Below are 13,580 nucleotides of genomic sequence, written 5' to 3'. Positions count from 1 at the left end.
ATTCAGCAGTTTGGTGAGATTTAGATTGAATCTCAATTATTATTATTTGTTTATTTATATTGAAATTGTAAATTATTCTACATTAAACTTGTATACACCTGTTTACATTTTTTAAAACAGGCTATTATATTAATATTGACCATGTATCCAAATGAATCTGTCCTCTCACTGGTCCTGACTCTGCACTCTCTGGAACTGTCAAATACAAGCATTTATCCTGCGTTCATATTTGGATTAACAATGTACTTGTTCATATTAATCTGCAATGTAACAATTGTTGTCACCATTTGCTTGAACAGGAATCTTCACAAACCAATGTACATACTGTTGCTTAACTTGCCTATCAATGATGTAATGGGTGCTACAAACCTTTTTTCTCAGCTGTTATATAGTATATGGTCTCAGGAATCATCCATATCCTACCCTGCATGTTTGCTTCAAGGCTTTATTGTACACCTGTGTGGAAGCGCATCCTATGTTATTCTTACCGCTATGGCCTTTGACAGGTATATCGCTATCTGCTCCCCGCTGAGATATGGAGCCATTATGACCACCAATAACTTGGTGAAAATCATAACTGGGATGTGGCTTTTTAATTTTACTATCATAATTGTTATTTTCTTACTTTATTTGAATTACAAGATTTGCCAGACGCACATGACAGACCTCATCTGTTATAATCCATCTATAATGAAACTCATGTGTGAAGACACAAAAGTGAATAATATCTATGGATTGTTTACCCTGGTTTTGTACCATACCCTTTCATTTTCTGTTGTGGCATTTACATACATTCATATATTAATCACTTGCATTTCCAATAAGCAGTCCGATGCAAGGAATAAGGCACTTCAGACATGTGGTACTCATTTAGTGATCTTCTTTTTCTTTGAGTTCAACACTCTTTTTCCTCTTATTGCACATCGTTCTGAAAGTATTCCAGCTTACATACGCAGGATATTTTCCATGACAGTTTTTGTGTTTCCTCCTCTTGTCAATCCTCTTGTGTATGGTTTTAAAACTAAAGAGATCAGACAGAAAATCTTCACCTGTTTCAAGAGTAAGATAAATAGTGTCTGAATATGTGTGTTTGAAGCAAAATGACAAAATAAACCATGTTTGACATTTGTTTGATTACTGTTATTGTTATAATTTTTTAATACTCTTAATTTTACTTAATTTTAATACTCACATTTTTTTAAAATATATTATTAATTTTTATTTTTAAATGTCTTAAAACTATAGTTGATGCACATTCTTTTTAACTTAAAATGTACTACAAATTTTCATTAAGTGTCTATTGTTTTTCAGGAAGAATCTGTCCTGCTTTTGACAGATATGTTTGATAATGATTTTTCTGGATACGTCAGAATCATAGTATGATAAAGAGAGCAACAAAACCTATCATCTTAATTAAAATAAAAATCCATAAGTATTTGTAAAAATACAGCCAAACTGTATCCATACATGATATTTCCTTATATCCACTTGCGCACTTGATTTCTGTCTAGAGCATGTACAGTCAGAGAGCATGATCAACATGAGCTCATGAAAACATAACAAAAATCCACATCAATTAATGTCTTGTTACAAAAGTCTATGATCCAAACAAAATAATAATCTATCCCCCGTTCTATGCCCCTGTTGATTAAAATCCATGACATATTTGTGTAATACGCTCTAAATTTCTCTAAATGTATTTAAAGGAAAACAATAAAACCTTGCATAACCTGAAGATTAGTGCATTTTCAGCAAATTCAATTTTTTATTTGAGCTGTTGCTTTTAACAGACATATTTTGTTGTATATCGAGTATTAAATGCAACATATAAAATGCACATAAAATTATATTGTCATTATACCGAAATATATAGATTTGAACAGTGATATGTTGCATTTAGCCCAAATGCAGCCCAAATGTAGTCCTACACATGATATATCTCCTTTAAAAAAGTTTCGTTGACTTCTGTATTGTTGTTGTTGAGTTTTTAATTGACTAACCAGCGCTAACCAACCAGAATGCTACGGTACATGGATATTTGTTCTGCTCTACTGGAATTTTCATTGGTGATTGCGGTAGCATAAAGTGCCTTAAGTGCAACTCAGAAGTGTAATTTCCCATATGCAATATAATTCTAAAGAGTATCTGAGCGAAACATGCAGGAAAGTAATTTCATTATCGTTTCATTTTCGTAACAACATAGCATTTAAAAACCTAAACATAACTATTTCTGTACAGTATCAGTCAGTCATCTAAACCAGACTTGTTCCTGGAGACCCACAGCTCTGTACATTTTGAATGTCTCCCTAATTTGTACACCTGATTCAGCTCATTAGGAAAAAGCTCCATGAATTTAAATGAGTGTGTCAGGTAAGCAAGACATGTTATCATTTCATATAAATTCAGTTTAATAATGCAGTTGCAAACAAGGTCAGTTTTATGACAACTAAAATCAACAAAAAATAATTAATGCAGTGATTTCAATATAGATATTCAATATATCATAAGAATCCATTTGTAGGTGTAGTCAATATGTCAGTTTTGTACATTTAAATGTTGAAAAATACATATGTTTTTGTATGTTTAAATGAGTCAGTATTGAACGTTTTGGTGCCTGTAAAAAGTTAGATCTGTCCTCTCACTGGTTCTGACATTACATTCTCTGGAACTGCCTGAGACGAGCATTTATCCTGCGTTCATATTTGGATTGAAAATATACTTGTTCATCTTGCTCTGCAATTTAATAATTGTCATCACCATTTGCTTGAACAAAAATCTTCACAAACCAATGTACATACTGTTGCTCAACTTGGATATCAATGATGTAATAGGTGCTACAAGCTTGTTTCCTCACCTGCTGTATAGTATATGGTCTCAGGACAGATCAATATCATATCCTGCATGTTTGCTTCAAGGATTTTTTGTACATCTTTATGGTGGAGCATCTTATCTTATTCTTACCGCTATGGCCTATGACAGGTATATGGCTATCTGTTGCCCGCTGAGATATGGAGCCATTATATATTTTATATATTATTTTTATATAACAGTTCAAAAGTTAATTTAGATTTAAACACCATATTGCCTGTTTTTGCACTATTTCGACAACAAAAGTAATTCCTAACACAGCCACGGCACTGTTTTGCATCTCTGAGGAATAAGGTGTTTAGTTCCTGAATGAATTAACTGTATAGATGATTTGGATTAATTGCAATGACTTTCTACTGGCGATTTTAATTTCAAATTTAAAGTTTCTTTTTATTATTTCAATAATTTCAAACAACAGTATTCATCACTTTATATTTAGCCTAATATATCAAAACATTATTTAAATGCATCTGTAACATAAATGTTCTGCACTAAATGACACATCTAAATGCCACTTCAGAGGCAGCTTCAGTGTTTCCTCTGCATTGCAAAGATTAATTTTATTGATACAGATTTCATTCGCTTGGAACAACCCAAATGGCTTGTTATTCTAATTCACTGATTAAATGTAAGAATGTGGCTCAAAAAGCAAATAATCAACGTTTTATCAACGTCAACTGACCTCCACACAGAATATGAAGAATATCAAAAACTTTAGGAGTCGGGTGTCTATAAACTCCTCAAGATATCAGCACAATAATAACACATTCATCAAAATATCATCGTTTCATCTTTATTGATGTCCAAGAAAATACTGATATATATTTTTTTTTTTTTTACTACGCACACCCCTAGTGTCATGCCACTCTTTCCTCCTCAACCACACCTGAAGTCAGGCTATTTCTTTATTGTGGGTGGGTGGAGGGAACAATACAGTATAGTATTGCAAGACATTCCCTGGTGATATTATATTGAGACGTGGATGAGTGGAATTTCAGCACAGGATTTTACTGCACATGCTAATTTCCAAAAGCTTAGTGCATAGAATGACAAAAGGGAAAAACATGACCTATACATTGTAAAATGGTGCATGGCCCACCTTTGGCAGACATGGTGCATTTCAGAGACCATATAAGATTGTAAGCCGTGTAGGAAGTCAAAGAATAGCATATATTCATCGATTAACTGATATTTCATTTGCACAGGTACAATCTATATCTTTAGCAATCTTTAATACTTTTAGCAACCTTTATATGACTAAGCAGAAAGATGTTTTTTTTTTTTTTTTTTTAAATCAGACGGTGTAGTTACGCTATCTACCAGCAGGCCTGTGCAGTGCAACAAAACAACAGCCGTTCCCATGACTAATACAACACAAATGGGAGTTTATCCACCCAACTCCATGTGCATAAAACTTTTGCCCACAGCTACATCTAACAGTTTTGGAAGATGATCAGTTGAGGTGACATTTTGCATGACAATTTGTGGAAATAAACAACATTATTTTAAAAACAACTATTTACTGGGTTTACGTAATGAGGACTGACATTTATTGAAATTATGCATTGAAATATATTCCTTAAAAACCTGATGAGCTGCAGATTAAAAAAAACTCATATGTTGGCAGTTTTAGCCTGTTTAATGTTTATTTCTTTCTTAGGTTGTAATATTAGAAAAATGATGCTGGATACTGCAAAATGAATGGATGAAATGGATAAATGTTGGACACCAACTACTCATAAGTTATGGAAAAATTGTGTTTTATTATTTTTGATAATTACTCTTTATTTTTATTGGTAACATTAACAGCTTGTTTATTCTGGTTTGTGTAGGCCATTAATATTAGAAACATCCATCATGTATCCAAATGAATCTGTCCTCTCACTGGTCCTGACTCTGCACTCTCTGGAACTGCCTGAGACGAGCATTTATCCTGCATTCATATTTGGATTAATAACATACTTGTTTATCTTACTCTGCAATCTCACAATTATTATTACAATCTGCTTGAACAGGAATCTTCACAAACCAATGTACATACTGTTACTCAACCTGCCAATCAATGATGCAATGAATGCTTCGATCCTGTTTCCTCACCTGCTGTATAGTATATGGTCTGAGGACAGATCGATATCATATCCTGCATGTTTGCTTCAAGGCTTTTTTGTGCACTTTAATGGCGGAGCATCTTATCTTATTCTTACCGCTATGGCCTATGACAGGTATATCGCCATCTGCCACCCGCTGAGATATGGAGCCATTATGACTACTAATAACTTGGTGAAAATCATAACTGGGATGTGGCTATTAGATTTTATTCTTATAACTGTAGTTTTCTCTATTCTGGTACCATACAGGATTTGCCAGACACACATGACAGATCTTGTCTGCTATAAGACACCATTAATGAAACTCTTATGTGACGGCGCAGAGGTGAACAATATCGTTGGGCTGAGTTGTATCATTTTTTACCACGGCCTTTCACTTTCTGTTGTGGCATTTACATATATTCATATTTTAATCACGTGTATTACTAATAAGCAGTCTGATGCGAAGATTAAGGCACTTCAGACATGTGGTACACATTTGGTCGTCTTCCTGTGGTTAGAGTTCAATACACTGTTTCCTAGCATTGCTCATCGATCTGAATTTGTTCCTGCTTTCGTACGCAGAGTTGTTTCTATTACCAATTTTGTCTTTCCTCCTCTTATGAATCCACTCGTGTATGGTTTTAAAACCAAAGAGATCAGACAGAAAATTTTCACCTGTTTCAAAAACAAGAAGATACGCATTTTTTGACCTGTTTATCGTACACTCTCAGAAACAAAAGCTGGGGCAATACCTTTTCAAAAGGTACATGTTTATACCTAAAGGGCCCATTTTAGTACCATAAAAGTACATATTAGTACTTAACAAGGTACAAAAGTGTACCTTTTGAAAATGTACCGCCCCAGTGACAGCTTTTGAACTTTTATTTCTGAGACTGTATTGTAATCTAGACATGGGACATAAAGTTTTACACAGACACATTGTCTCAAAGTGTCTGACAATAAGCAGACTACTGAAAGCAAAGAAATAGTATTCAAAAATAGTTATGTGATCTTAATATGACAGCCACAATGAAGAAACAACCCTCCTTATAGAAACATTTTTGTCTTGGCCACTGATGACGCAAGTCTTAAAATGAAGTTAGTGTACTTAATTTTGAACATATTTGTACTATTTGATTGTATAGTTTTATAACTCGTCTTTTTTCGTCTTCATAATAAGGAAAATTCAGTTGTTTGATATTTATCAAAAGAGCTACAGGACAATGCAATGTCATGTACTTAAAATGATTGGTTTACAATGTTCAAAACAACAGATTAAATAAACAAATTGTATGTAATCACAGTAGTTATTTTATTTCCCCACCCTAAAAGGTGAATGTGTTTCTCTCTGCAAAGCTTGAGATTGTCCAAACTGGACAAGACAAAGCAACCAATGCAGATAATTGTTTACTTTGTGAAAGAAAATAGAATGAGGAATCAGTTTACTGTCAAGGATTTGTCATGTTGCATCGCGCCACTTGTTTCCAGGGAACACATTGTTAGATGTGTCATGCCACTCTTTTCTTCTCAACCACAACTGAAGGCAAGCCATTCTTTAATTATGGGTAGGTGAAGGGATCGATACAACATAGTATTGTAATATTGCCTGGCTACATTGTATCGAGACATGGATGGGTGGAATTTCAGCACCGGATTGTACTGCTCACACTTTTATTCAATCGCAAAAGCCCCGTGCATAGAAGAGTGAGAGGGGAAAACATGACATCCAAATGGTAAAACAACAACACAAAGATGCATACACATTCAATATGTAACAAATATGGATATAATGGGAATCAAACTCATTATAAAGTCTTGCACTTGAATGTCAGTTAGACATAATCAGATGTAGTAATACTTAATTTATTTGGAAAAACTGGTGGCTCACAAGCCTGATTTGAGCCATGTGTTTGCAGCTTTGATCTGGGCCACACAGAGCATATATCTGTTAGTCTAAATGAAAGATTTTCATTAACCAAAAGGGTTAACTGACATTTTATTTGTCAACAGCCAGGTAAAATTTGATATAGAAGTATTTTTTAGCAAATTTTATATGGCTACAAGCAAAAAGATGCTTTTTAAATCAGACGGTGTAGTTACGCTATCTACCAGCAGGCCTGTGCAGTGCAACAAAACAACACCCGTTCCCATGACTAATACAACACAAATGGGAGTTTATCCACCCAACTCCATGTGTATAAAACTTTTGCCCACAGCTGACATTTAACAGTGTTGGAAGATGATCAGTTATGCGTGACAATTTGTGTAAGACAATATTATTTAAAAAACTTTAACTTTAAGCAAATGAGGACTGGCAATTATTGGCCATGCTGTACAGTAAAGGACTTGGTTTATTAAACTAACGAGATGTGGATTTCAACAACAACAACAAAAGAATCATACTGTGGCAATTTTAGCCTGTTTAACGTTTATTCCTTTTTTAGGTTGTAAGTAAGATGAAGCTGGATACGACAAAATGAAAGGATGAAATGGATAAATGTTGAACACAAGTTCTAGCAAGATTTTCTTTTATTATTTTTGATAATTACTCTTTTTTTATATTGAGAAAATAAACAGCCTGTTTATTCTGTTTTGTGTAGGCCATTAATATTAGAAACATTCATCATGTATCCAAATGAATCTGTCCTCTCACTGGTCCTGACTCTGCACTCTCTGGAACTGTCAAATACAAGCATTTATCCTGCATTCATATTTGGATTAATAACATACTTGTTTATCTTACTCTGCAATCTAACAATTATTATTACAATCTGCTTGAACAGAAATCTTCACAAACCAATGTACATATTGTTACTCAACCTGCCAATCAATGATGCAATGAATGCTTCGATCCTGTTTCCTCACCTGCTGTATAGTATATGGTCTCAGGACAGATCAATATCATATCCTGCATGTTTTCTTCAAGGCTTTTTCGCACACCTGAATGGCGGAGCATCTTATCTTATTCTTACCGCTATGGCCTATGACAGGTATATCGCTATCTGTTGCCCGCTGAGATATGGAGCCATTATGACTACTAATAACTTGGTGAAAATCATAACTGGGATGTGGCTTTTAAATTTTTTTCTTATAATAGTAGTTTTCTCTCTTTTATTACCTTACAGGATTTGCCAGACACACATGACAGATCTTGTCTGCTATAAGACACCATTAATGAAACTCTTATGTGACGCGCAGAGGTGAACAATATCGTTGGGTTGAGTTGTATCATTTTTTACCACGGCCTTTCACTTTCTGTTGTGGCATTTACATATATTCATATTTTAATCACTTGTATTACTAATAAGCAGTCTGATGCGAAGATTAAGGCACTTCAGACATGTGGTACACATTTGGTCGTCTTCCTGTTGTTAGAGTTTAATACTCTTTTTCCACTTATTTCACATCGATTTGAGTTTGTTCCTGCTTTCCTGCGCAGAGTGTTTTCTATTTCCAATTTTATCTTTCCACCTCTTGTAAATCCACTCGTGTATGGTTTTAAAACCAAAGAGATCAGACAGAAAATTTTCACCTATTTCAAAAACAAAAAGATACACAGTTTCTGATGTAGTTAGAAATGTGTGTGAAATAATCACGAACTGATGTAAAATTTTATATTTGTTCGACAGACACCCATATTTTCTGAAAGCGTCAAAAAATAGGCAGGCGGAAATTAACTTAACAGTATTCAGCAGGTCATGTGATCTCTACACGACAGCCACCATGAAGGGAGGACCTTCCTTTTTTCTAGGCCACTGATGGCATAAGTCTTTATGGAAGTTTAGCCTACTTAATTCTACTTAAACATATTTTTACTATTAAGTGTTGTATGTGTATATGTTTCCTAATAATAAATCTAGTTGTTTGACATTTAGCAAAAGAGCTTCAGCAAAAGGATTACAGTAAAAATTTTAAATGATAAAAATTATATAATTATAGTTGATGTTTTATTGCCCTACTGTTTAGAGCAGTATGCAATAAAAAAATTTAATTTGCCTATTGTAATCTATTAAATGCACACATATGTCTTTATAGGAAAGTACTAGACATAGGTGCAATGTTAAGCCTGTAAAATATTTTAATATTTGCATTTAACAGACTAAATTTGTATTTAACAGATCTCAATTTAATAAAATGTTGTTACAACACTTTCATTTCCATGGCTATTTGAACATCAAATAAATTATCTACAGAAAGATGGCAAAGAACATTTTCATAGAACATGCCTATGATCATTGCATTCATAAATACAAGCCATGTAATTGGTTATACTATGCAATGCTGAAAAAATGTGTAAAAAGAAATATGATGCGTCACAAGCTTATCTAAATTTATATGTCACATCAAAACACTTTGCATTTGATTTTTTGTTTCCACTTTATTTGTGTCACACGAAATGTAGTTATTTTAATTGCACAGGGGCGCATTTGTCAAATTTAGTGACGTTTTTGCCCCAAGCCAAAAGTATTTCTGACCCATGGCCAGGGGGATAAACCTATGGGAGAAGATGCCATAAGGCTTACCTTATTGCATGCATAATACAGCGCTTAATGATCTCCGGTACTGTGCTGGATCTCCAGCATGCAGTGTTTGACTGCAGTAAAAATAATACAAGATTTAAAACAAAAACAAACAAGTCAAATCCATGAGTTTGCTTACCAATGGTATAAATCAAACTATTATTAGAATGTTTTGCTCTTATAAATACTATATATATATATATATAAAAATGCTGAGTTGAAGACCAGATGAGTAAAGAACCTAAAAAAGCTGCGAGGTGCAATGGTCAGAGATGTCAATCCAGTGCTTATTTACATGGAAGGAACTAATTAAAAGCAGCAGAGCTTTGTAAACAGCTCAGAGTAATAATGTCTTTTGTTGGTACTTTTACATTAACCTTTATTTAACCGTTCACTGCATGGCTTTGGGATTTCAACTATGGTGTATTACAATGGGGGCCACACAAGTAACTTATTAGGCCTTTGTAGTATTTTTCTGAATTTATCTCATCAATGTGTAAGACTATGTTGTAGTGTAGAGTTTCGCAAAAAAAGAGACATAATTTCAAAGCAATCGAGAAAAACTGTATAAAAAATATTCACAATGTTTTATAAATGCTCAAACATCAAATGTATCATTACATTGCGTACATCTGTTTGCCATATGCTTTTTTACATATATCTATGTTAGAAATATCTATGCAGTCGCAAATCTATTGTAACTGAAAAATGTATATTCTGAAAGTACAATAATATGACAGGGCCTGACTTTTGTCATAAAATGCCATTCATGATAGCAGACCTCAGTTAACACTGAAAATGGCATAATGCACTTCTGCATTATCTGTTATAAGTATGTAAGTGATTTTGACATTTGGAAGAAAACAAAGAGAAAATAGCTTTTTGTCTCCAGGGGTGATCATTTTCTGAAAAGTTAGAAAGCCTGGTGTGTGTGCGTGTGTGTGTAGGTTTTAAAGAAGGAGATCAGTTGTGGGCACAATGTCTATTAGCCTTATTGCATTAAATAATACATTACTAATTGATTATGATCACCTGATATTTGTTGATTTCTATATAGTCACTGAGTTACATTGTGGAAGGTGATTGACTGCAATGTATGATGCAATTTTTATCTCTTATTTCAAATTATAATAAATCATTTTTAAAACATATATAGGTCTTGGCATTAATTCAAAATCCTTGCTGTGCAATTGCCCTCTACTAACAACATACTAAAAGTAATTCATTGAAATCTCTTTGAGCATGAGAAGGCGTTGAAGGACATCTTGGCACAAACCGAGGAAATAAAACACATTTAAACAGAGATTTTTCTGTGTAAGATTTTAAGGAAGTGTTTTCGTAGTTCGTGGCTGTTCATTCCATAAACAATTGGATTCAAAACAGGAGGCACCAAAAAAATGAGTATCCCCATAATTTTCTGTAGATTTGCATTAACATCTGCAAACCTGTGGGACAGGACGTAGAAAGTCCCGACAACCTCAAACGTGAAGAAAATAACCAGTTGAGCGACGCAAGTGTTGATGGCCTTGCTCTTTGTGTCAGACTTACTTGTAACTAAGCAGGTAATCAAAATCTTCACATAGGAAAATACTTGAATGGAAATACTAATAATCTGCATTACGGCTATTACAAAAAAGCCAAAAAAGGTGTTAACTGAAGTATTACCACAGGCCAGCTTAACAAGAGAAAGGTTATCACAAAATATACTCACAATATGGGATCTACATCTTGAATGCATTCCCTGCAAGGAAAACAGTGTGAAAATTAATAAAAAGTCAACCCCCCACACAAGAGCCAAAATCATCATAACAACTCTGGGTGTCATTAGAGCATTATATCGCAGAGGCATACAAATAGCAATATAGCGATCAAAAGCCATGGCAGACAGGATGAACAAAACAGCATTCCCATACATGTGGAGCAGAAAACCCTGGAGCACACAGAGAGGATAGTATGTGTAATTGGTTTCCGTCACAATGTCATATAGAGCCTTGGGAAGCATGAATGTGATTCCCAATAAATCATTTAGAGGGAGGTTTAACAAAATGAAGTAAACTGGCTTGTGGAGACTCTGTCTCAGAATTACGAGGAGCAAAAGGGTCAGATTGCAAAAAGTACCAAACACATAAATTAAGATGCCAAAGAAAAATATGGGGTATTTTGTTCCTGAAGAGATAGAAAATGGATCCAGGGTCAGCTCAAAACTGACTATGATGGATAAGTTCTCCATTATGACCCTGTGAAATATGTGGAAAAGGAACTATTATTATCAAGACGCCTTCAAAATGTTTTTTATATAATATAACTTTACCAACAATCAAATAATGTTTCTCACCTCATGCACCCAAAGAGACTACAGACTACAGGCATGTAATGAAAGACACATTAGTGTTATATAGTCTTTTTCTGACAACACCCACATCTAAAGCCTTCAAGAAAAGAAAAGGGGGGGCCTGAAAGGTGAAGAGTGTTTCCATAAGCAGGAGACTTGGGACTGCATTAGTACCATGACAATACTGACTAATTGTAAAAGTTAGGAGATACACATGTTTGTACATGTTTTCTAAAATTATTTATAGTTTTTCCAAATGCGTTTACCAAAAGAATAATAGGCATGTATGTACATCATGGAAACCATTATCGTCAATGGTCTCTATCAACTGGGAAACGCAGCCCAGATCAGATGAGTTGTTAATTCTCACTTCTTGGTAACACTTTATGGTAAGGGTTATGCCTTACTTCATGCATTAATATCTCATGAATGATCAGGAACTAACTTGAGTTAAAAGTCTTTCATTCATGACTTCATGGATGAACTACACATTAATTAAGACATGAACTAAGATGGGCACGTCATCGTGATTCGTGATTTATTAGACATGATCATGATGTTTTCTTTGTTCACAAGAAAGAAAGAAAAAAGGCCTTTACTATGTATTTTGGATAAATCTAAGCTTATAGGACATAAATTGTCATGAATTTGAGCATTAAAAAATAGTATTAATTTGCGCAGGTAAAACTGCTTGAAGTACTAAATGAATTTGCAAAAATCCATATTAACTTATGCATGCATACAGGCTGGAACAGCCAATCAATTAATGTGAGAAGTAATGTTTTTGTTTAGTTTTTTTTTAATTAGCTATGTTCATATAGCCGTCCAGGTAAATGAACAGACCCCAACACTGGCCAATCACACCACTTAGCATGAGCAATTCTGCTGACATTCAAATACAGTAGTCATCATTAACTAAGCATTAGTTCCTTGAGCCGCGTCGGTGAAGCTATGGGGAATGCCTTCCAGCATGACGGCTCTGAATCATGTGTGAAATCAAACCAATGAAATGGTGGGACGTCACTGGCCAGGAAGCATAAAAGCACGTAGAATGCGGTCGGCTTCAGCTTTCTGTCATTCAGCAAAAGCGCTCTGTGAAAGCGCCCCGTTTGTCAAAAGTGAGAGGGGCGAGGGCAAGTCATGCTATCCCATGTGTGCTCATCCGCAAAATGTTACATCTTGCCCGATGACACACATAGGTTGCCACTTGCACCATCAGGCAGTTTATGGCAGCTTTGGTGGCCACGCAGAGACATCTTTGGCTGACTCTATCTGTCTCTATATTTATGCAAATTGGATAACAAAGACCTTTACTTATTTAGTTAGTTAGTTTCTTATTACTATTTTACTTACCTCTGTGTCTCGGTCCATTTTGTTGCAACAACACTCAGGGTGAACACTCACTGTGTTTTCCAATAAAAGAGAGAGCAATAAAAACTAAATATAATCCACATTAACATATCACAACACTTATTCCAAAGTCTGGGCCCTGCTAGAAAAAAAGCCTAGTTTTTGTACCGTAACCTCGGGGCTTCCAGCAAAAGTTGATTTATTGACATAAGAATCCTGTTTGTTTGATGAAAAGTCAGCATCTCAGTTAAATAAGTTGGGACAAGGTCATTGAGAGCTTTAAAAACTCAAAAAATCAACTCTAAAAGAAACATATTTGCCATGCTTCTCCCACCATAACTCTAGTTTTACTGCAGTATTTTTCATTAAAGCACAGTAACCACAATGCTGTCCAAGGTTTTACCACAGTAACTGTAATTT

At 34.5% G+C, this 13,580-nt stretch overlaps 3 protein-coding genes and 1 pseudogene across 3 annotated transcripts; 3 read left to right on the top strand and 1 right to left on the bottom strand.

The window, feature by feature from the left end:
• Window positions 1-141: 141 nt before the first annotated feature.
• On the top strand, window positions 142-1,080 carry LOC122358413 (olfactory receptor 52J3-like). The gene has a single exon (XM_043258211.1). The coding sequence runs from the start codon at window positions 142-144 to the stop codon at window positions 1,078-1,080; it is 939 nt and encodes a 312-aa protein (XP_043114146.1).
• A 3,645-nt stretch (window positions 1,081-4,725) lies between these two features.
• On the top strand, window positions 4,726-5,667 carry LOC122358668 (olfactory receptor 51B5-like). The gene has a single exon (XM_043258530.1). The coding sequence runs from the start codon at window positions 4,726-4,728 to the stop codon at window positions 5,665-5,667; it is 942 nt and encodes a 313-aa protein (XP_043114465.1).
• Window positions 5,668-7,583: 1,916 nt separating this feature from the next.
• Window positions 7,584-8,524, top strand: LOC122358667 (annotated as a pseudogene).
• Window positions 8,525-10,772: 2,248 nt separating this feature from the next.
• Window positions 10,773-11,708, bottom strand: LOC122358385 (olfactory receptor 52B2-like). The gene has a single exon (XM_043258177.1). The coding sequence runs from the start codon at window positions 11,706-11,708 to the stop codon at window positions 10,773-10,775; it is 936 nt and encodes a 311-aa protein (XP_043114112.1).
• Between the last annotated feature and the right edge of the window lie 1,872 nt (window positions 11,709-13,580).

This window comes from Puntigrus tetrazona, chromosome 15, assembly GCF_018831695.1.
Source record: "Puntigrus tetrazona isolate hp1 chromosome 15, ASM1883169v1, whole genome shotgun sequence".
NCBI lineage: Eukaryota > Metazoa > Chordata > Actinopteri > Cypriniformes > Cyprinidae > Puntigrus > Puntigrus tetrazona.
This window is presented reverse-complemented; position numbering and strand designations above follow the sequence as displayed.

Coding starts and splice junctions, on each gene's coding strand:
- LOC122358413 (XM_043258211.1), top strand. CDS start 142: ATGTATCCAAATGAATCTGTCCTCTCACTGGTCCTGACTCTGCACTCT.
- LOC122358668 (XM_043258530.1), top strand. CDS start 4,726: ATGTATCCAAATGAATCTGTCCTCTCACTGGTCCTGACTCTGCACTCT.
- LOC122358385 (XM_043258177.1), bottom strand. CDS start 11,708: ATGGAGAACTTATCCATCATAGTCAGTTTTGAGCTGACCCTGGATCCA.